The following is a 24,820-nucleotide window of genomic DNA, read 5'->3' as shown; positions in this document are numbered from 1 at the left end:
ATGGAATTTTTTCATTATATATAAAGAGACTAAATTTCTTTCACTAAAATTACACTTGGTCTTTGAGAGCCCAATATTTCTAGCATGCCAGACATTTCACTCACCAAACCCACACAAAATATACACACTCTCTCACAAATGCAAAATATCACTCTCTTCACTCTAACAATTTGTAGGATCACCTCTCTTTAGGAGGTGTCCAAAAAGTCCACTTCTGCTTGATTGCTGTGGATGTGTGCAGTTAATAGAGGAAATCACTCTTTGCCTTAATAAATACATTATGCTGTATAGTTGCTACTTTGGTCATTTTGTCTTGGGATTTACAACCTGGTGATCAGCAAACACATTTCATGACACATATACTGGCAGAATGCTCATAAGTTTATTCTTGGTAAAATAAGTTAAATAAATACAAATAAAATAAAATATATATTTATATCCTAACACTTCTTTTCAGTTATATTTAAACAGGTCATTGGAAGATTGTAAAAATATTTTTTTTAAAGTTGGAACAATTCACAAGCATCACATATGTGTCAGATCTTACATAAAGAGTTACAGCAATTGTCAAGAAAAAAATAAAGCAGAAACTAATTTGTCATGTTGCTACAGAGGGTTGCAGCAAACCGCGTTACAGACTGTAAAAACCGTTAAAGCAGTGATGGGCATTCGTCAGTGTAAAGGATGTTTAGGATACATTAATTTTGTTATGCTCCCAAATGTCCTAAATATCACCAAGACCACATCATTGTTGCTACAGTAAATAATGCATACTAATTTTATAAGATAAAGAAATGGACCAAAGAGTTCCTTGTGTAGGTTATCTTTACTAAAAGGAATAAGAAAAGGTTGTCTGCTACTGGGAAAAAAACTGCAAATACACATTAAAGGCATGTTTATAAAGCAGTGAATGGGACTTCATTAAACATTTCCTGTCAATTAAAATACATGCACTTGGCCACAATTGAATTACCAATCTTCCTTAAACTCTGTTCTACCTGTATGTCATTATGATGTGCTTTCTAGGCTAAATGACAACCTTTTATGCTGTACCCATGTCCCATATTTACTCTTTTTGTTATCTACCCCTTGTTTTGTTTATTTTGCTCTGGGAGTGCGGCGGATCGATTTATACCTAATAAAAATGCAATGCTGCAAAAAAAAAAAAAAAAGAAAATACATGCACTTGCAAGAGTCACCTGTAGCAAATGTTTATCAAATGTCAGTTTCACTGCTTCATAAATATTCTCCTAGTGTTTCGAATATATTTTAGGGGTTTATATGGTGTTCAAATGAATTTTTGGTATTTATCAACTTAAAACAAAAAATATTTTTTAACAACATTTTGTATGATGGGACAACACTGGGACAACACTAATCCTGATTATGGCAGACCTACAATATTCTCCATCTGCCCTCACTTCATGCTTTGCCTCCACCAGCCTCAGTGCCTTTAGCCCACATGGCCCTTGGACTGACCTGATTTAAATAAGCAAGAACAAACTGGTAATAACTAAATACATTTAATAGAAATAATGACTTTTCCATTTTCACACAACTGATGAAAACACAGTTCCATTCACTCTGAAAAAGCATTGATTAATGTTGAATGCATTTAATTGTTATCAACATATTCATCTTGTGCTTATGTAAAGTAATCAGCAACTGCAACTGAAGGCCAGGTTAGGTTTGTTCCAGTTGGCTTTGCCTCTTTTTGGTTCTTTCCACACCTGATCTTCTTCCTTTTATCCTAAAGCCCAACTTTTAAAATGCTGAATTAGACATAATGCTTACCAGTGTAGTACGGATTCATTCCAAAATAACTCTACAATTTATAAACACTATGAGCTGGCAATATATACACTTACATGAATGCACTAAAGACCATGTCATGCCCTGTCCTGTGTATGGCTGAGAGAAATTGATTATTTTCATTTACCTAAATTCCAGTGAAAATCAGGAGAATTTGGTAAAATATGTAATTTTGATAAAAATGTATTGCCAACCATCAGTATACTTACTGGCAGGCAGTAAAAATCAGTCTCTTTTCTCCTGCTAGTATATGCCAGTGACAGGAAAAGGTTGCCAGTAAAAAATATGGCTGTGACGCTCTTCTTGGAACTGTGCATGCAGTCCAGTCTGGAGCTGTCCAGGACCATCCAAATGGCTGCTACAGTATGGTCAGGTGGTGGCAGCGCGGGGGGGGGGGGGGGGGGTCTGGTGTAGGCGGTGCCTGAGCTTGTTGTGTGATGTCATGGTGCCAGGGAGCAGAGCAGCCGGAGCCCTGTGTGCAGGTCTGCTGGACAGGAGCAAGGCAAGCCGGGGGCAAGACGTTCAGTGCAGTTTGGACTGGAGTGGACTGAAGGGACCACCTGGCATGGAGAGAGACTGTCACGGACTCAGGGGGAGATGTGTCATCTCGGTGAGGTGTCATCATCTGTGCTGCTGCACACTGCTGTCAGTGTCACTGTGAGAGTCAATATCATATGTGTATGTGCCTGCCCAATCTAATTTCTTTCCCTCCTGAGTCCTGTCCCTGAGCTACTTACTTACTATATTAAAAATAAAATAAGAAATGTTTTTTTTTGCCTTAATCACATTGCTAATTACATATTGTACTTGTTTGCTGCCTAAATACTGAAATTTGCACTTAAAACTGTAATTTTGTAACTTTTAGAAATGCCAGTAAAAACTTAACTATACCAGTAAATTTTGGGTAGGTTGGCAACACTGATCCCAAGGCTTATGAAAGCTTCTTTCAACTATCTTGAGCCAAAAACAGTCTCTCATTAGCAATATTATTTTACATTTTTTCACAAAAAAAAAGACTGTGAAAAAAGGAAAATAAAACAAATTAAAGCAACAGTACACAAATAATGTTCACATACAGACAAAAAAGAAAAAATCATGCAAACAACACCAAATGAAATTAAATAAACCACCTTAACATATCAAGAAAGGAGAACTATATGCTTTAAGCAAAGAAAAAGAAGACTAGATGGTTTTTTTTTTCCCCATGCAGATTTCTCCTAAGTAGCTCAAATAATAAAATTAAGATTTTTTGTGAAAATTAGCAGCTGAATTACTCCAGGACAAGACTACGGGAATACTTTGACATAAGGGTTTTGCAATTTTGGCTTTCCTAGCAAGCCTTTATACAATGTCTGGAATACAATCACTCCTTTCCAGTGAACCGATGGTTTGTTTTTCATAGAGAGATAATAAAAAAAAAAATCTTTGTCATAGTTTTGGCACTCAAAGGTAATCATCATTTTTCATGGTACTAATAAAGTGAGATGCCTCTCTCTTAAAATATATGGCAGAGATATAAAATGGCAGTTAGCAAACGACATACAGACAAACAGAGTGGATTTCTGCTCTGAGATATGATATTATAACATGTTTTATACACAAATGATATCTCACAATGGTTTGCCATATGGTACTTTGGCAAAGGTGCTAATATTTCACTTGAGATTGTCTTGCTTCACAAGGACAATATGAACAGAGATTTATATTGATTTTCAAGAAGATGAATTTTAGTTAGTCAAGCAAAAGAACAGACAATGTTTTTTTTTTTTATCTTAAGGATGGAAGCAAAGAGACATTTTCTTACATGAAATATTTATAATGCACTGCAGAATCGGAGCGTCAGCAGGAATCACTCTGTTACCATAGCTACACTCTAAGGCCTACAGTCTCTCTGGAGCGTGTTTTATTGTCACACAGTAGACAGTAGCTCTTAATATATTGATCATGTTCTATGCATGCTGGCTACTGTGCCCTTAGGTGACTCACAATTAAACAAAGCAATTAGCCAAATAAATGTATCCATTAAATAGAAGCCAAAATAATATCTTATTAAATCAAAGACATAAAAACATGACACACTAAGACACGAACAAATGAAAGTTGGAGGAAAAATGTGTTGCTTCTCTCAGCAATGGTTATTTTCTTTCAGCAGTTATGTCCTTATACCTCATAGTCCACACTTTGCTCAGTTTCAACCCCCCCCCGGATCACCAAAGCATCCAGACATCTATCCCAGGCTATAACCTGATGACCCGCCTTCAGTTGATGTGGTAGGTAAACTAATAATTAAAGTATTTTGATTCATTTTTTTCCTTTCGACTTCAAGTTAGTAGCCTACTGTTCAGCAGCCAACTGACAGGTTCATTAGGTAACTTTTCCACCTTTCCTCTCTTACAGGTTTTAGAACTTAGCCCCTTTATTCATATGAAGAAGGATTCCATTCATACAATGTACCTAAAAATAACCATGCACTATATAAAAAAATATGTAGCAATTCACATTAATACAACAATATTTGAAAACATTCATACCCATCCAAATGAAAAAGAATGCTCTTCTTGGGCATAATTATTTAACTATTCTGATTTATGACTACAATTTACTATTTTAAATATTTGGAAGAACTATTTACCTCTGTTTAAGTTAAAGGCTAAGTTTACCTTTTCCCGAAAAAGCCTTTGCTTACAAACTCTCTAACGGGGGCGTGGCAGGCCACGGACTGTGATGGCAGTGTGAGAGAGTAGCTCCGAGACACAGGGACTCACAGCGGCACAAAACAACTTTCCAGCAGACTTTTACAACACACCAAAAGGGCGACTGATACCCCTATGTCCCGATGACAATGCCCAGGAAGCGGAAAAAGCACAGAAAGCCACAGAAGCTGACTAAATACTTCACACAGCGGCAGCATGGAGGTAGGCAAGATGGCACCAGCTCATTCTCTACCCCGTCCCATAACACTCACTCCCTCTCATCCAAATCAGCATCTGGCAACAGAAATAGTGGATCTCCAAAAGCCAAAACTCCTGCTCGAACACACCTTAATCCGGCAGCCCCGCTAAAGCTAGATTCAGGATGGATGGCACCAGATGCAGTTCGGAGGCCGGACCTGACATTGATTCTGGGGGGGACACTAGGGAGCTGCCAGATTGCATTGAGGAATTCCCTACCATGAATCAGCCTGTAATGGACACTGTACTAAAGGACATTTTCCTATCACTGCGAAGCACACTCCAGGCTGACATGATGAGCTGTATGCAAAATTTTAATAAGGATATACAAGTAGTAGAATCCAGGGTGGATCATATTGAAACCAAAATGGGGGAGTTTGCCTCCACAATAAATGACCTAGTAGATGCCCATGATGGGAAAGAGGAAGAGATGGAGTGGATTAAATTAAAAATGGCAGATCTATCCCAGTACACTCTGCAAAAGAAAAAGAGCCTTACTACTATCACTAAAGCACTCGGGAATCACAGGATAAAGGACAGGTGGGGGGTACCTAAGAAAAATCACCATCACCAGGGATGGGAACACACACATAGTGGAATCACTGTAAAAAGGCCTATCCTTACTGAAGGAATGGCAAATCATCCTTGAACCTGCCAGCAACTCAAACTTCCCCAGGAATGTTCCACCAATGGAACCAGAGTGGAGAATGGTTACTGCAAAAAACTCTAAAAAACACGCATGAGTCTGGTAAGCAGAAACCATAACAACTAAGACCCTGTGGAGACAGGAATCTCTCTCCGTCACGAACTTACTCCTCAGAATACATCTGAGCAGCAGTGTGCTGCATCCGGGTACAAAATACCCATATCTGGAATTGGACAGTTAGTCTAGAATGTTTATGCATTTTCACAAATCTGGAAACCAACTGTTTACATTGACTTTTTTTTTTTTTTTACTACTGTTATTCCTTCCTTTTCACCACAGTCTTTTCCTATTAATCTGCAAAAACTTCCTAGATTTCGCACACAGAGAAATCCATGTGGTCAGAACTCAAACCGGAGGCACTACCAGACTAATCCTATGTTTCAATACAAAGATACAGATAAAGTATTCCATATTCTATATACAACAAAGATTAAGCTGCAAAGCGTGAGTACTACCAACAATGCTTGTACACACAAGTTACACAAGAAGAGCTATCTTAACCTTGGCCACTGGAGGGAGCTCCTTCCAAACAAACAAAATTACTAAAGAAAGACATCTCAGTCTATCATTCCTACTTTATCCACATGGGGCTGACATTTATATCTATTAATACCAAGGGCCTCAACCACCCAGCTAAAAGGAAATCAATGTGGAATGAAGCCCGACAATTTAAAAGCGATGTCCTGTGTGCACAGGAAACACATTTCTGTGACACGGCACATCCCAAATGCTCCAACAAGAACTTTCCATATGTCTTCACTGCTAATGCAGATTCAAAGAAAAGAAGTGTCCTCACCACAATCAGGGACACAGTGTCATTCAGACTCCATGAAGAAATCAAGGATCCACAAGGAAGTTACCTAATCTTAATATGCAACATTAATTCCACCACATATACAATTGCCAACATATATACCCCTAACTCCCATCAAATTTGTTTCCTCAACAAACTGCTAAGGTAAATACATACACATCAAAGAGGATCCCTGTTGATTTGTGGTGATTTGAATCTCCTCCCTGACAAATCCATGGACTCAACCTCATCATCGACTCATATGGGACCTTCGCTCCTCAATCTAATAAACCACAATAGCCAATTTGATGCATGGCGTTGCTTTCATGCTGGTAAAAGAGACTTCAGCTTTTTCTCCACACCTCACTGGTCCTACTCCCGCATAGACCTTTTTCTTGTGGACCAGGGTCTCTTAACAAGAACAATCTCTACAAAGATCAATAATATCACATGGTCGGATCATGCGTCAGTGGTTCTAACTATTGCGGACTCCTTATCATCTGACACTATCCAAATATGGAGAGCTAATCCACTTCTCCTTCATAGAGAAGACACCAAAAAGACACTGGAGAGACACTTGACAGAAAATTTTACAGACCTAACATGAAACATCTGTAAATGACTATTTTGCCTTATGGAATGCCCACAAAGCGTTCATGAGGGAATCTTTATTAAATTAGGGGCAGGAGTAAAGAGGCAGCAGCAAAAGCAACTTAGAAACTCAAAATAATCTGAACCCTTCTCCCTCCACCTCCCACAAATTGACACAGCTCCGACATGATCTGAGTTACATCTTCTGGAGAATTTTGAAAAGTCCTACAGAAGATTAAAAATGACTTATTATGCCAATGGCAATAGAGCGGGGAAAGTTTTGGCCCAACGCCTTCGCGGCTGCAGGTACAAATCTAAAATCCCGTACATAATTCACTCCCTCACCAAAGATAAACGTTACCACCCTAAAGATATAGCGGATGCTTTCAGACACTATTATGGATCCTTATAAAACCTACAAAAAGATCCACGTACTTAACCATCCCAATCCTGAATTGATAACAAATTGTCTAACCAAATTATCCCTTCCCCAGTTAACAGCAGAACAACTGCAACAATTAAATTCACCCTTTGACTTTCCCAAAGTAATCCAAGCTTTTGACACACTACCACTCAACAAATCCCCTGGACCAGATGGATTTATAGGGGAATACTACAAAACTTTCAAACAGATCCTAATGCCATGTACACACGTTCGGACTTTTCAGCTACAAAAGTCCGACAGCCCATTCGACAGACTTTCGACGGACTTTTGGCAGACTTTCAACAGACTTTCTAATGACCTGACTTGCCTACACACGATCACACAAAAGTCCGACGGATTCGTACGTGATGATGTACACCGGACTAAAATAAGGAAGTTGATAGTAGCCAATAGCTGCCCTAGCGTGGGTTTTTGTCCGTCAGACTAGCATACAGACGAGTGGATTTCTGGGTCTGGCAGAGTTACGACGTACATATTTGAAACATTTTCCAAATCTAAAGTCCGTCAGATTTGCAACTGGAAAAGTCTGCTGAAGGTCCGGTGAAGCCCACACACGATCGGATTGTCCGCCGGATTTGGTCCGTCAGCGTCCGTCGGACAAGTCCGGTCGAAAAGTCCGATCGTGTGTACGCGGCATAACACCCTATTTAGTTTGCATTTATTACACTGCTGCTGCCTCCTATTTTCCTTCAGAACTGCTTAAAGCCTTAATAATTACACTACCTAAGCCAGGGAAGGACCCATCCACTCCACAGAATTTCAGACCTATTTCACTCCTTAACAATGACCTAAAATTATATGCCAAACTCATAGCTTTATGTTTGATAGACATTCTCCCTAAACATATACACCCAGATCAATTAGGGTCCACCAAGAGACGCCAGACTTCAGATGCCACCAGGCACCTAATAAATATTATTCATGATGCTAAACTGCATGGAACGCCTTCTCTGCTTCTAGCACTGGATGCGGATAAGGCATTTGATCGCATACATTGGGGATACTTGGCCAGGGTGCTATCAGCTTTTGGCTTCGCAGGCCCAATTTTTTCAGCAATAATGGCTTTATACACCAAACCTTCGGCCCAGGTGTACACCTCTGGAGCCCTTTCAACCCCATTTAATATTACGAATGGGACCTGTCAGGGATGTCCACTGTCATCATTAATATTTAACCTGTTGATGGAGCCTCTGGTGAGTCACATTTGTAGCCATCCCCACATCACAGGTTTTCAGATTCACAATTCATCACACACCATCAGATTATTTGCAGATGACGTCATCTTATTGCTCACGGATGTGGAAAACTCCCTGGCTTCGGTACACCATACATTGAAAATGTTTAACCGCCTTTCCTATTACAAGGTGAATGAAACTAAATCCTATATCCTTGGGTTAAATGTTCCTCCAAATATCCAACAGAAACTTACAAAATTGTATCCGTACACATGGGACAGTGTGGGCATAAAATATTTAGGCATTATCCTAACACCAAAAACGGAAGAACTATTTAAAGCCAACTACACCTCATTTATAGGTAAACTAAGCTCAAAACTCCATGACCTAACTAAAGTGGAACTCTCTTGGTCAGATCGTTTAGCAGCCTTTAAAATGATTCTCCTCCCCCAATTCATATATCTATTCAGAACACTCCCTATTCCTGTACCCAACTCTTTTTTTACAGCAGCCCAGTCAGAAGTTAATAGATACTTATGGCAAGGAAAGAAGGCAAGATGCGCCTTCTCTAGACTGGTTACTAATAGAAAGGCAGGTGGAGTAGGAATGGTAATACTCAAGGATTACTATACTGCCTCAATCTTAGCACAACTTAAAACATGGTTCCCTCTATCTAAAGATTCTAGATGGAAAGATTTAGAATGTTCCCAAACACAAGGGAAACATCTGTATCACCTCCTACTCACAAGCCAATGTAACAGTCCACAAAGTACATCACTATCCCCTACTGTACTAGCATCTCTTATGGCCTGGGATACGCTCATAACTACCTTCTTCCAAGAATCCAAAACAACAGCATTCCCAGTATCGTTACAAAGCCTACCCACTATCATACCCAACTTAAATGTAAGTAGATGGGTGACTAAAGGGATAAAAGACGTAGATGACCTGATGATAGGGCCAGCACCCAAAACCTTTAGATCCTTACAGATTGAGTATGGTTTAGCCAACTGTGAACACTATACTTATTTACAAATAAACCTCTTCATTCACTCCAACACAAACAATGTCCTTTCACTACCATGGAATATAACCCAATTCTACTCTAATCCCAACACTAAGATTAAAGGTATATCCTTTTACAAACTGCTCAGCAAAAAGGATGTATTCATTAAAACATCCAACATACTGGCATGGGTAAACGAGATGAATATTAGATATACCCCTGACCAATGGCAAAAGGCACTCAGCATCACATATGCAGTGACAAAAAGCGTGAACCTATGGGAACTGACGCAAAAAAATTTACTCAGATGGTACTTAACTCCCTATAGAATTGCAAAATTCTCTCCACATACTACTGCAATGTGCTGGAGGAACTGCAGGGAGGTCGGTCACATTATACCATATACTATGGTCTTGTCCAGTCATAGCCAATTTCTGGATAGCAGTGTTTTGACTGCTCACACAAATTCTAAAGATAATATTACCCTTATCACCAGGTCTAGCACTGTCATTAAACATCGAATCCATGCCAATAGAAGTCAGAACCATAGCTATCCATATCCTCCTAAGTGCAAGATTAGTGCTAGTACGCCACTGGAAAAACCAGGAAGCTCCTCCTATCCAAGAGGTAATAACGACAACCCACACGCATGCCACATATGAGATGCCGTTTGCTTCCACACAAGGCAAGCACCGTAAGGCTAGCTCTCAAGATTTGGTCAGAATGGTACAAGATTTGGTCAGAATGGTACAAGATTTGGTCAGAATGGTACAAGATTTGGTCAGAATGGTACAAGACTTTCTCTATTACTCCATTACCAAACAGGAAACCTGACTTACTTACATTGACTGTGTTGATGAGTTGCGTTAATGTTTGTTTGCGTTATGTTGTTGAAACGCAACTACTTTTTAATAGTTTTATATTTCTCTCGTTTTCTACACACCCTAACCCCAAGTTTTAACACTAACGTTTTTTAAGGACGAATGCAGATACAATAAATAGACCGAGCAGAAGTCTCCCATGATGTGTGAATGTAAATTGTTTATTGATGTACTTGCAACATCATATATGATCTATAAGGAAACCGTTATTCCAAATGTCCTTTTATTTCTTTCCTCTGTATTAACAGTAAGATAAACACCAATAAAGAAATATTGAAATTAAAAAACTCTCTGACTCCTGACTTGTTGCTAGGACAAAAAATTGTTGGATGCCCACTTCTAACAATACATTAATTAAAATCTATGGTTTTAATGACCTACCAACAAGAAAAGAAGTGGGTATTTCTTATGCAACTTTCTAGCACCTAAATTATAATTTCTTATAAAAATGTCCCTCAGGCTTCCATAAACAATAACTATGGTTAAAGAAGGGGTAGCCTGTGCTCATCCACAAGGTTTGCCTTCTCAGTTGAGGTATTTGTGGACCACAAATCCAGGCCTAATTGATCCTGTTGCAAATAAACCTAAACAGGGATATATAATCAGCCTAGACACCTTAAAAGGGTTGTAAAGTCAGAAGATTTTTTTATCTTAATGCATTCTATGCATTAAGATAAAAAGCCTTCTGTGTGCAGCAGCCAGCCCCACCCCCCCCGGTCCCCCCAATACTTACCTGAGCCGCACCTCTGTCCAGCGATGTCCACAAGTGTCTCAGCGGTCCGGGACTCTACATCCTGATTGGCTGAGACACAGCAGTGGTGCCATTGGCTCCCGCTGCTATCAATTAGGAGAGAGAGGGGGTGGGGCAAAATCACTGCTCTGTGTCTGAATGGATACACGGAGCTGCAGCTCAGCTTGGGTTCCCATAGCAAGCTTCTTGCTGTGGAGGCAGTTAACAGGAGGGAGAGGCCAGGAGCACAGAAGAGGGAGCCGAGAAGAGGAGGATCTGGGCTGCTCTGTGCAAATCCACTGCAATAGAGCAGGTAAGTATAACATGTTTGTTATTTTTATAGAAAAAATACTTTAAAATCACTTTAAGACATATATAGAAATGAATAAGTAGGTCAAACAGTGATTTAAAGCTGAACCCTAGGCAGATTTAAAAAGCAACAATCATTGCAAATATGTTTATTAAAGATCATTAAAGTATTTTGAAATCCAGCTGGGGCATGTACCTGGACTTGGCATTGATATTGAACATGTTGACAAGATTAGAGAACTGATGGATGACTTCATCAGTTTGCTGCTTTTTCACTGTCTATTCACATACTGGGAGTCGAGAAGGTGATCAAGCTAGCTCTTATAGAGAAAAGTTAGGTCACCATGCTAACTGTATAATACTGTGTAAAACTTAGGTCTGGGTTCATAGAAATACAGATAGTTTGGCAGGTGAAATGTCTCCCACAGATAATTCAACTGTATATAACAATTTGTCTGGAGTTCAGCTTTAAGTCTTTATAAAGATGATTAAAAAAATAGAACACATTTTGTAAAACAGTTAGTAAGAACCTATATGGTAAACAAAAAAAAAACTGGCCTGCTTTGCATGAAATTATTCAAAATTGGGCACCATACTGAGTGACAATAGTTTGTCTATGAAAAAGGAGAATTACATTTTCTAGCAGTGTCAACAATAGGAGTTGTTGTAGGTGGTATAATTAGGGCCATGTATTTGTCACAAACATACGTTCCCTATAAAATAGATGTATGTTATTTAAATGCCAAAGCACATTTAATCATGGTTCGTGCCTATGTGCTTTGATCATAATTAGTGCATTTCTGGACAACATCAATATCTTAAGGGTTATGTTATGCCATTTCACAAAGCCTTTATTATTTCAGTTAACATAACACTGCCTTTAATGCCAAATTCATGGCACATATATAAGCTATGCCAACATTTTATAGATATACGGTGTATTAAAAATGTTTTCAAAACCTCAAAAAATTACAAATAAAATATGAAATTGCTTCACTTGCCATTCACCTTCAACTTTGCAATGGCAGTGTTTCCACTAAAGACCAAGAGTATAATTCAGAAAAATTATTGATTCTAAATAATTGCATATTGCCAACAATTCATACAACTCTTTACATATTGTACATTCACATCAGTCCCTGCTCCTGAGGAGCTTACAATCTAAGGTTAATATTTCACATGCATACATGCACACACATCCTAGGGACAATTTGGACAGGTGCCACTCAACCTTTTTGGAATGTGGGAGAAGGAAGGGCATGGAAGAACATGCAGACTTCCTGCAGATAATATCCTGAATGTGATTTGACCATGGACCCCAGTACTGCAGAGCAAAACTAAGCCACCGTGATGCACAGTTTATACTTTCAAGTAAGAGTTTTCAGCTATATAAAAACAGCATGTTCTTGCTGCATCTCCATATAGTAAGCACTTAGTAACCTCATATTCTAATTTTATTTCCTACATTTACACTTTCAAAAACACATTGCATTGCTCATTAATGTATGACAACTCATAACATACAGTAATACATACAGTAACTAACTACACTAAACAGCTGAAAGCACTTATCGGATGATCTAGCTATTGGGGCTTACTTCATGTATTCGGGAATTAAAGACCTTGGTGGTGGTCTCAGTCTGCCTATATATAATACTTTAAAAGTGCTGTATAATTGGATACCTGTGTAAATGTGGTGACAAAATAAGGAGCTGGTAGGGTATATATTAAAAATCAATGAAGAACAAATATTAATGACAACCTAGAGATGAAAGCTTACAAGATCAAAATTTCCTAAAATGCACCTGAATATAAAAACAGGCTTTCGATCCACTGGTCTCCCTTTAGGCTACCATTACAAAAATGAGACCCCTGACCTACCCATATTCTTAAAGCGGAGTTCCACCCATTTTTTAGTTTATTAAAAGTCAGCAGCTACAAAAAGCATAGCTGCTGACTTTTAATAAACCGACACTTACCTGCCCCATGGTCCAGCGATGTGGCCGCCCGGAGGCTACCTCCTCTCCCCCTCCTCTCCTCTGCACCGTCATGGAAACTGTGGGCACTCGGCCATGACAGCTTACGGCTTCATGGCCGGGCGGGATGCGCATGCACAAGTCGCTCTGCGCTCTCCTATTGGCCAGCCGATCTTCTGGGACCTTAGTCCTTAGAAGATTGCTAGCAGGGAGGGGCCACCTAGGGCGAGAGGAGGAGTCACCTAGGCGGCTGAAGATAGGAAGCAGAAAGTGGGACAGGAAGTCTCACGAAAAAAGGGTACACACACCTCCCCAAAAAAAATGACATGCCAAATGTGGCATGTCAGGGGGCGAGGAGTGCTTAAAGAGGAAGTTCCACTTTTGGGTGGAACTCCGCTTTAAGTCTGTCCTGGAGTAGCATCCCCCTGAGACTCAGAGCCTACTGCTTCCATGTTTCTTCAGTTTTCTGTGGTGAACAAATGTATTTTTTGATGCAGACACTGATTGGCAGAGGAAGGTAGTCAGTTCCTTGAGCCACGAGTAACTCAAGTCCTTCCTAACAGATAGAAGAGTTGGTAAAGCAGCTGCCACTGGGACTCTAGTGGGCCCAACTCCAGGTCAGGGGTAGGTATTTTGGCTTAATTATCGATCGCAATAGAAATTGCAGCCTTAAGGGGGACCAGTTGATCTAAATTAGTTTTTTGTTTTTTGTTGTTTTTTTTCTTTAGGTCCACTTTTATTGGAAATGAAACAAAAATATAAGATACCATAACTCATAGTAATAAGACTTTAGCCTTTAAAAATCCAGAATGAATCACATAATATTTGTTTACAAGCTTGTTTTCCAATGTATCCAGTCTATTTTTTTGGTCACATTTTGTTCCACTCATTCCTTTGCTTGCAGCCAGTGATAATTTGAAAAGTACATAATGCAAATTGCTTGAAGTACATATTCTAGTACATTATATATGCAGTTATAGATGGCAGGCAGCACTCATGGGACCACAAAGAAAGTGCGTAATAAAAAAAATGATGTTGGTGTCTTCTAACACTATACCTGTTAATGCTAACAAGAATGATAGTAGTTCTGTCACTGATTTTCCATTTCAGAGACACTCATACGAATACTGCCCAATGCTTGTTGTTGTTTTTTTTTTTTTTTTTCTGTTAAATATAAGACAGAAATGAAGAGGCTTTGTGGCCACATTACCTTGTAGGATAAGCATTAATTATTTTGGTAAACTGTAAATAACAAATACATATAAGGTACTATGTTCTTACCATGCACTACCTATTACACAATCTGTTTGAATACACTTGTCAAACTAAATATCTGTGATGTTGAAAAACGATGGATGACCTGATCTACCACAGTGCACATACCTCGAGTTTCTCGAAACTTAAAAAATGATCATCAGTTGATAGGCACCCTAAAGAAAATGTAGTTTGCCATTACAACCCAACAGCATGTCCAAATACCACTATACATTGGGTGCAATGAGCTTTGAACAAGCTGTATAGTGAAAATATCATGTAAAAAATTTTGTAATACTGTGAAATAACATTGCATTGTTAAAGTAAATGTATTTTCATTCCTTTATATTAGCAGAAGTTATTTCTGTAGTTGTCATTCAGAAAATACAATAGATATGGGAAAAAAGTACCTTGCACACAAGACTACATAGCAGAACTGCAGCGACACTCTGTGTTGTAATATTTAATTACAAATTTGTGAATAACAGTGTAGAAAAGTGGATGGAAACACTAATGGAAACACAAAGACGTAGCTTAAACCACAGTAATAGTTGAACGGATATGCTAAATTTAAATAGTGATTTTTGCTTGCTGTCTGTGATCACACAATAACCCGTAGTAATCAATGTACAATACTGAAGAAAAAATGACTATCATGAACATACAATAATTCTGTTACTGAGAAGCACTAATCTGACAAGATCATCTGTGCAGATAGACAAACGAGAGATCTCAAAAATAGTTCAGAGCACGTCTAAACATTTTCTACTCGATGGCACTGGTTTAACGCACTCTATTTTTTTCTGGCTTGCTGTAATAATAATACTATTTAAAAAAGAAACTAGCGTCACAAATCCCAATTACAAATTAATTTGGCACAGTACAGATATATTTTGTTCTGTTGTCCTTAATAAAACCAACATGCATTGCCTTGTAGTCTAACCTGATACTTCAATACTGGAGGCACAAAAGCCCCTTCTGTTTCCTGTTTAGAGTAAAGCAATTTCATACTGAAATGTCTTCTTTCAATATTCAGAATAAAAAGCAGTGTGGTATCTGCTATATGGCTTTATATAAAAGAATGAATCCTACTATATTAATATATTTTTTGTATTGTAAGTCTTTTTTTTTTGTACATTACATAATTTTAATTACGCAGTGGTGTTCATCCATTTTCTTTCACAGAAGTGTTCAACGGAGCACTTAGAACAATAACTCTAAATAGAGAGATTACTTTGGATTCTATTTACAAACGAGTTGGCACTTACAGAGTAAACGCATTAACTGGTGGCCCTCTTATTACTTGCAAAGAAGAGAAACCCTTTTGTAAGAATACATTTTACAACATTAACATATGTGATACATTTCCAGTTGGTACATTCCAGTAGAGGGTTTAGTTATTAAGAGAAAATCTTCTTCTCCTTTGCGAGTCTTGCAACAACGCAGTCTGCTAATCAAGTGACAGGAGAGGCTGCTGTGTCGTGTCATCTTCATTTTTGTCATTGTGTTTTAACACCCCTGGATCCACTACTGACTGAGATCTGCAAATAGACAAAAAAGAAATGTTTTTCAGTCTATCAGCACAATGTTCTCAAAGGCCCTGGGGATAATGTCTTGACTTTCAGTAATGTGTCTATAATCTGCAATGGAAAACATTTCAGCAGTGATACATATTCATATCTTGGAAAAAGCAGCGAAATGCTGTTTCTACACAGTGCCTGCTAGTTCTTTCCTATTCATATGCATGTTGCTAGGCAAAAAAGAGCTACTGTCAATTGGATAGCAAACCTGACACTTGTTTCAGAGCAGAAGACAGCAGTTAGGCATATTAAGAAACACAATATCTATATATATATAAACATCCTTAATGTGTGTTATGCAAACCTTTACATATTGCACATATATGCATAATATGCATTCAAAGTAGATGTAAAACTAAATTATATTTCATTTGCTAAATCACAATGGGGTTAAGTCACTTAAACTGGAGGGAGCACAATCTGGTGCAGCATGGTAACTAATCAGCTTCTAACTTAAAGTAGTTGTAAAGTCTAAACATTTTTTACCTTAATGCATTCCTTGCATTAAGGTAAAAAATGTTTAGGTGTCAGCATCGCCCCCTAAGCCCCCTTTTACTTACCTGAGATCTCATTGGATCCAGCACCATGCACGTCTGCAGATCTTTTCTCCCCTCACTTCCGGGTCTCGCTGGCTTTGCTTTGCTGGGACATCAGAGCCACTGGCTCCCAGTGCTATCAATCAAAGCCAATGACGAGGGTGCAGGGCACCAAGTCCCTCTGTCTGTGCCAATGGAAGCAGCAGAGGGACTTTGGAGCGATGCACACACGTGCCCCCATGGGAAGCGGCTTTCCATGGGAGCACTGGCCAGAGAGGAGGGGCCAGAGGCACCTGCAGGGGACTCGATAAGAGGATGTTCCTGGCTGCTCTGTGTGATTCCATTGCACAGAGTAGGTAAGTATAGACATGTTTGAAATTAAAAATAAAAAAAAAGTTACCTTTACAACCCCTTTAGGCTTTGACAAAAAAACCTGGAAGCTAAATGGTTTCTATGCAGAGCTCTGCCAGATTTTGCGCTCTCCACTTTTAGTAACTCATGCTCACTGTTTCATAAGGAACTGTCACACTATTTTCCCTAAAATACTGTTTTCACAGCCTTTCTCTGGTCCAGCTTCCTGATTAAGCCCTGGTTTATACTGTATGGTGTGTGGTGATTTTGTCTGATTTAAAAGCGATTTAAACACGACTTCAGTACCACTTCAATGCCATTCAGATCTGGTATGAATTTTGGAAGGAAACCCCATGCCATTTTTTTTTGGCATGGTGTTCCCCTTACAATTCACACCAGACCCAAAGGGCCTGGTATAGATAGGGCAGGACCCCCGCGCTGTATTTTTCTCAAGTAATTGCCGGCAATTTAGGAAATGGTTAAAAGTGAAAAATGGCTCAAAGGCCTTTCTGATCTGGTATGGATTTGGGGCTGATGAAGGAGGCATAGTAAAGCTTCCGAAACATGCCCCGATTGGCTCACACAGCGTTTGGACTGACAGCTCCTCACTACTCCAGCTGGACACATCGTCTTTGGGCAGACATCCAATTTCTGGGTATACCATCACAGCCACATAGGGCAGCCTAACGTCGGTCTCCCTGCATGGACTTCAGGCTCATCTTGCTCCCCACCACAGTCAGCTTTCTTCTCCACCAAGGACTACCACACAACTCCCAGCCCATTACAATACACTGTGGACTGTCATCCTCTCTCTCCCCCTCACCCTCTGGTGAGTTCCATTTGTTTTATATGGTATTTTAATTCTTAATAAATTGTGCTACACTACGCGGGTTTGGCGCTTTCTTCCCTTCCCTTCCTATTTTACAGATTGTGGATTTCCAGCCCACATAGGAAAGCAGCCTTGCCAGTACCACAGTGTCAGCCATTTTCTACCAATTGACATGTTTATTCCTATACCTCCGGGAATAAGTATCTTTGATTACTTCTTTTTTAACCTGGTATATGACATTTTATCACTAAAGGATGGGCACAGTGTCAGCGCTGTAGTGTTTTTTGGTCATGGATTTGGGGAGGGACCACTGCATTTTCTTTAAATTTGATGTGGGGTTAAAATCCATACCAGACCCAAAGGTAATTCATTAGGAAAGGGTTAAAAATAAAGTGAAAACTGGCTTAAAGTCACACAGATATGGACCCAAGCACGACTTCAATGCTATCAACATTACAGTCTATTACCGATAAATCGCACTGAAGTCGGAAAAAAGTAATACATTAACCATTTTTCAAAATGCAACACTTCAAGTCTCAACTATTAAGACAGAGCCACAAAATACATTAGGTGCAACTTCAGGTGTGATGTGGAAATCACCTGAAGTCGCACTGGTGTGAACGGAGTGGTTAAAACGGAGTTCCACCCAGAAATGGAACTTCCGCTGATCCGGTTCCTCCTCCGGTGTCACATTTGGCACCTTTCAGGAGGGAGCAGATACCTGTCTAATACAGGTATTTTCTCCCATTTCTAATGAAAGAGCGTAGCAGCATCCGCGGTGAACTACGCCATGTCTGGCCCCTCCTCCGCCCCCCTCGCTGTCTTCTGGGAGACACACAGGTCCCAAAAGACAGCAGGGACCATTCAGAACGTGCAGCGCAACTCGCGCATGTGCAGTAGGGAACCAGGCTGTGAAGCCACAAAAGATGCCAGTGCCTGCACCCGGAGCCGAGGGATAGGTCGGCTTCGGGTGAGGACATCGCGGGTACCCTGGACAGGTACGTGTCCTTATTTTAAAAGTCAGCAGCTGCAGTATTTGTAGCTGCTGACTTTTATTTTTATTTCTTTTTTTGGCAGAACTCCGCTTTAAGACAACAGCGGATCAGCACAAAAGGGGGAAAGTTGTCAACCCATAAAGGAAGTACCTAACCTCCATGGCAAGATCACCAAATTCTATTTAATGAAAGCTGTGTATTTAAGAAGACTGAAAACAATCTTTATACTACAACTAACTTGTTACAGCTTATATTAGATCTTACTGATTACATTTAGTTCTACTTTAATATAATATCAACATTGTCAGTGGGCAGTCAATTAATTTCATTACATTGCATCTCTTACAGTGAACCATGCGTGAATCCATTTTTTCTCTCTTTTTTTTACGCTCTCTGATTTCCTATTGATTGCTAAATGCAAACAAGAAAATAGGATATTATTGTACTCACTGTAAAAATGTTTTTCTTTTAGTACATATAGAGATACAGGAATTTAGATACAGTTGCGTTATACTGCCCCCTTGGACACAGGCAAACAGAAAAAAATTAATCATCCAGCCTTTGTATAACCTCTCCTCTGTCCAACATGCCCCAATCTTGTGCAAAAACAGTACCAATGGCAATAGCAAAAAATAGAGAGGGTAAAGACATGTATGCCTCAATGTATTAAAAGAAAAAGATTTTAGGTAAGTACAATAAAATCTTAATTTTTCTTATTTTTATCTTCCATTCAGGGATACAGGGATTCAGATACAGTTAAGATGTCCAAATACAGTCCAGCTGAGGGATAGCAACATATACTGATGAATCATCAAGGGAACTAAAAACTTTCCACAACTCAGAATTTCCTGAGGAAGCAACATCTAAATCTGACCAAATAAAATGAAACCCTCTGCAAGAGAACGGAAGTTGCAAACGACCAGGGGGAGGCCACAGGGATTCAACCGCATGCACAAGACAAGAATAGAGGAGAGAACTGCTCGAAGGCAATGATTTCACCAAAAAAAACCTGAGGCTGAACCAGCAAGATGTTATGAACCAAAAGCATGGTTAAGGAAGAACAAACCCACAAGAAGAAACACTGAGACAGCCCTAGAAGAACAGTTCTTTAATTGGAACCTTAGAAAACTAAGGTCCACTGAAAAAAAGACCAAGCTGTCACACAAAATGGATCAAGCCTTATGCACCCAATCTAATCTAAGAATACAGGGAATACAAATTCCCAACAGGGAAAAGGCTTTCTAGCCAGACAACCCATCTTGCTAAAGAGATATGCAAGAATGCGAGAATTGACACAGCAGATCAACTCCTTAAGTCGTGTACACACGGGCGGATTTTTCAGCATCAAACGTCCGACGGTCTTTCCGATGGACTTTCAACGGAATTACGACGGACTTGCCCACACAGGAATGGACTAAAGTCCGTTCAAAAGTCCGTTGGTATGAATGTGATGACGTACGAAGGGACTAGAATAGGGAAGTTCATAGCCAGTAGCCAATACCTGCCCTTGCGTCCTTTTTTGTCCGTTGGACTAGCATACAGACAAACTTTCCGAGTCCATCGGAAAGATTTGAAACATGTTTCAAATCTAAAGTCCATCTGATTTTCGACAGAAAAAGTCCGCTGAAGATCCGATGAACCCCACACACGGTCGGATTGTCAGACGGATTTGTTCTGTCGGACCAGTCCGGTCGAAAAGTCCGCCCATGTGTACACGGCATAAGGTTTTAAAGATGCCCCTTAAGCCACCAGAAAAATCCAGGGTACAGTTGCACAAAGTCATCCAGACTCAACAGGAGAGGCGTCAAATAGTAATCCCAACAGAGCAGTAGGAGATAATGTATACCACAACACCAGACTGCAATCAAAAGAAAAGAAGATGAAAAAAAGGAAAATAAATGTATCCACTTAACACATGGAGAACTCAGCAGGGCCTGCCTAACCGTGAACATCGAACATTGGTTTAGGAATCATCTAACCCGCCTTGGTCCAATTAATCATCCATAATCAGAGAAGCAGGAAGCTTGGCCTCACTGCTAAGAACATTCAACTGACTAAAGGTAGAGCAGGGGATGGTATATGAGGAGCCTTCCTTACAAGGCTGCTAAGCATCTACAGAACGAGGACCTAGGTCCAAAAAATCAGGTCCAACAAAATCCTTCAGAAGCACCTTTTCCTCAACAGGCTGAAACTGCAGCAAGGCCTGAGAGTGTTTTACCTGCTGACAGTCCAGGGGAGTACTGTCTGCCCTGCAGAAGATGACGAGCACCCAGATGTGAAAATCTCACCTCTCCTGAGCAGAGAGAGAACATTCTGGATGGGGGTTTCCCCAACTCCCTATGAGGAGCCTTCCTTACAAGGCTGCTAAGCATCTACAGAACGAGGACCTAGGTCCAAAAAATCAGGTCCAACAAAATCCTTCAGAAGCACCTTTTCCTCAACAGGCTGAAACTGCAGCAAGGCCTGAGAGTGTTTTACCTGCTGACAGTCCAGGGGAGTACTGCCTGCCCTGCAGTAGATGACGAGCACCCAGATGTGAAAATCTCACCTCTCCTGAGCAGAGAGAGAACATTCTGAATGGGGGTTTCCCCAACTCCCTGCCAAAGCTCTATCAGGGAAAAAGCAAGGAACACCTGGAATCAACCTTTTTTAGAGGGTTTTAGATGCAAAGTCTTGCCAAAATGGGACCAGTAGCTACTTACTTTACAGACATCTGTAAAACCCTATAGAAGAGTTATAAGTGAAAAGGTCCAAAAACATGACCCTCTTTGGACAAGATCTTCTGAGCTTTTCACAATAGTGATGTCAGTGTGACGGACACGGTGTTAGACCCTGGCCACCTTCACCAACTTGTGACAAATGGATGGCCAAACCATACCTTACTGTCACTTATACAATGACAATGACACACTCAGCCTCACTGTTCACAAAGATTTTCCAGCTCGCAGGACCACAATCTAAGTGCCAGCAGACTGAGAGTAATCATCTCTGGGTTTAGTTAATTTCGGGATTAATCTGGTGCACTGACGCCAGTTATTTTATCATAAATATCAATGTTCACAATATCAGAAATTATATTTATGACTTGAAATAAATGTCTGTAATATGCATTGGGGGTTATTTACTAAAGGAAAATCCACTTTGCACTGCAAGTGCACTTGAAAGTGCACTGAAAGAGCACTTGGAAGTAAAGTCGCTGTAGATCCGAGGGGGAAATGCAAGGAAACTAAAACAGCATTTTAGCTTGTCCATGATTGGATGATAAAATCAGCAGAGCTTCCACTAATTTCAGATCTACCCCTTAGATTTAGAGCCACTGCACTTCCAAGTGCACTTTCAGTGCACTTTCAAGTGCACTTTCAGTGCAAAGTGGATTTGCCTTTCGTAAATAACCCCCATTGTCACATCAGACAGGAATACCCAGAGATTTACAATATAGTAGTGCCCTTTAAAGATACAGAATTCATGAAGTTCTGAGTTAGTGCATCAAAGATAATTTTATGATTTTAAAATATTGTTTAACCAAAACAGGTAAAACAGTTCAAACAAAATATTTACAGAAAAAGGGTATTAAAAAAACACAGGCAATAATGCAACAGAAAAACAGAAAGAGTTTAAGAGTGAATTATTTGAAAAAGTCCTGGGTTCTGTAAGTTTAGCAAAGTAAGGTGGGTCTGTTTGCTTTCATAAATCTTGGCTGCTGGTCTTTGATGGAAACAGAGAGTTCCTGAGTGCTGATGCATTCTCTCTTTACTGGTCCCTGAAGAGGGTGTTGACAGCAATGATCTGACCCCTCATAAAATCTGAGGAGTGGCCAGGAAACTTGAAGGTTTTATGGTGTATATTAAAGCCAGATGTCGATTGTTTTAAGTTCTGTTAATGGGGTTTGAGATTGGTTAAATCAAAATGTTATCTGTTCCCTATGCTTTGTTTTGATGTTGGTCAATTTGGTTAATCAATGTACTGATAAGAGATGCTTTGGGATGCAGCTAAAAAGTTAGTATAGGAAATGTATTACAGCCATGTCTGGAAAGGTGTTACTGCTGCTAAAAAAATGTCATGGCTGACTTATGAATTTCAAACAGCATGACTCCCCTGTGTCTTCTCACACAGTTTTTGGGGTGCCCAGTTGTCATTATTATCACAATCAGGAATGGGCACTAGGTAAAATACAAGACCCACTACTCTGAGAGGTATCAGGTGCCTCTGAAGGAAGCTGAGGAGCCAGAGCATTAGGAAAAGGATCACCAAGACTGGTTCTATATACCCTTGCAGAACAGGAAATCCCTTTTGAAAGGGGGAATGCTGGGAGCTAGCCTGTACAACTAGGGGTTTAACAGAGCTCAAGAGCAGAGGATCCTTCTGAGGAAGAGAGGGACAACTTGGGAATGGTGCAGCTCTAAAGCTCAAGTCCTCAATCAGACTTGGGTCCCTGACGTGGGAAACTCAACAGAAGCTGCAACAATTTATGTAGGAACAGAAGTAAGATTTCAAGAAAACACTGAAAGAGGTGCCAGGGAAAAGGGATTCGCCTGTGGGCTAAGGCAGGTGTCCTCTGCATGCAAGGGTCAGAGAGGTGAAATGCTTATAAACCCATCCAGAAAAAACACACATTCAAGCAGAAGGAAGGTGGTGGTAATTGACCTTTGGCTCTGAGCCTTATGGGCCAAGCGGGAATCAGGCTCTAAAAGCCTGGGAGTACCTGCAGCTGACGTGAATGAAGGAAAGCAGTTCCTCCAACCCCTTTGCAGACCTACTGTGTTGAGGCAGGAGCACACTCTGCTCTTTGCAGCTGTAGGATCCCTAAAAGATGCATGAGATGGCTCAGGATCTGGATCCTCTGCAGGCTGGCTCTGGTTTCTATGCAGGCTAAATGCTCCAGATGAGTACAGCCAGCTATGTTTGGAGTGGGCATTCAGGTCTCTGTGGACATAGGGGAAGCCTCACCCGACAGGTCAGGTCACTGTAGATAAGCAGCGGAACAGACTGGAAACCACGTGGTGCCTCAGGAGCAGCAGTGGGATGATGCTTTCTCCAGGATGAATGGTGGGAGGCTTTGTCATGGCTCTAGTCCTTAGTCTTTTTTAAACCTACTATGTTTGTCTGCACATCCCTATCAGTCTCTCCTCTATCTGACACCATTTTCTCCCGTAGTTTTACTTCATTAAAGTGGTAGTAAAGTCTCTTTTTTTAGTTGTACATACAGGTAACCCTATAATAAGGTTTACCTGTAGGTACAGTGAATATCTCCTAAACTTGTACTGTTTAGGAGATATAGTTACACTACATGCAGCCGTCAACATCACTGGCGCATGTGCTCTGAAGGGACGGCATACCTGTGCCATCTCTTCAGAGCTCCGTGCCGCAGTTTTGACTCCCGTGCGCATGCACCGTAGTGATGTCATTGCGGCATGGCCAATTTGACGGCCGGAGCACTCGAACCCGGAAGGATGGTAGGGTGAAGATGGAAGCCCTGTCAGAAGTGACATTCTAAGGTATGTATTTTGTAATGTTCTAGTATATGATGCATTCTAGCACTTTACTCCAATGTCTTTCAGTTTTCTTTTAACTGCTTGCCGACGTCGGCACAATGGCACGGCTAGGCAAAAGGACGTACCTGTAAGTCCTTTTGAAATTGCCGCTGTGCCATTGCGTGCGTGCCGCCGGCGGCGCGCGCGTGCCGGCTGGGAGCTCCGTGAGTCGGGTCGCGGGTCCCGCGGACTAGATCGCCGCGGGAATACCCGCGATCGCCTCACGGAGAGGAAGAACGGGGAGATGCTAAGGTAAACAAACATCTCCCCGTTCTGCCTAGTGACAGTGTCACTGATTTCTGCTCCCTGTCATCAGAAGCAGCGATCAGTGTAGTGACACTGCTAACCCATCCCCCCTACAGTTAGAAC

General features: G+C 40.4%; 1 protein-coding gene across 1 annotated transcript in view; it reads right to left on the bottom strand.

Moving 5' to 3' along the window:
* Positions 1–363: 363 nt before the first annotated feature.
* Positions 364–24,820, bottom strand: part of CLVS2 (clavesin 2) — a 106,840-nt gene continuing 82,383 nt past the window's right edge. Inside the window, exon 5 of the mRNA XM_073627188.1 lies at positions 364–16,170. Coding sequence (XP_073483289.1) covers positions 16,080–16,170 — 91 coding nt within the window. The 3' untranslated portion in view covers positions 364–16,079. The remainder of the gene's footprint in view (positions 16,171–24,820) is intronic.

Source organism: Aquarana catesbeiana, linkage group LG04 (genome assembly GCF_042186555.1).
Source record: "Aquarana catesbeiana isolate 2022-GZ linkage group LG04, ASM4218655v1, whole genome shotgun sequence".
NCBI classification, from domain to species: Eukaryota; Metazoa; Chordata; class Amphibia; order Anura; family Ranidae; genus Aquarana; species Aquarana catesbeiana.
The sequence above is the reverse complement of the archived record's forward strand: the minus strand, read 5'-3'. Positions and strand labels throughout refer to the sequence as shown.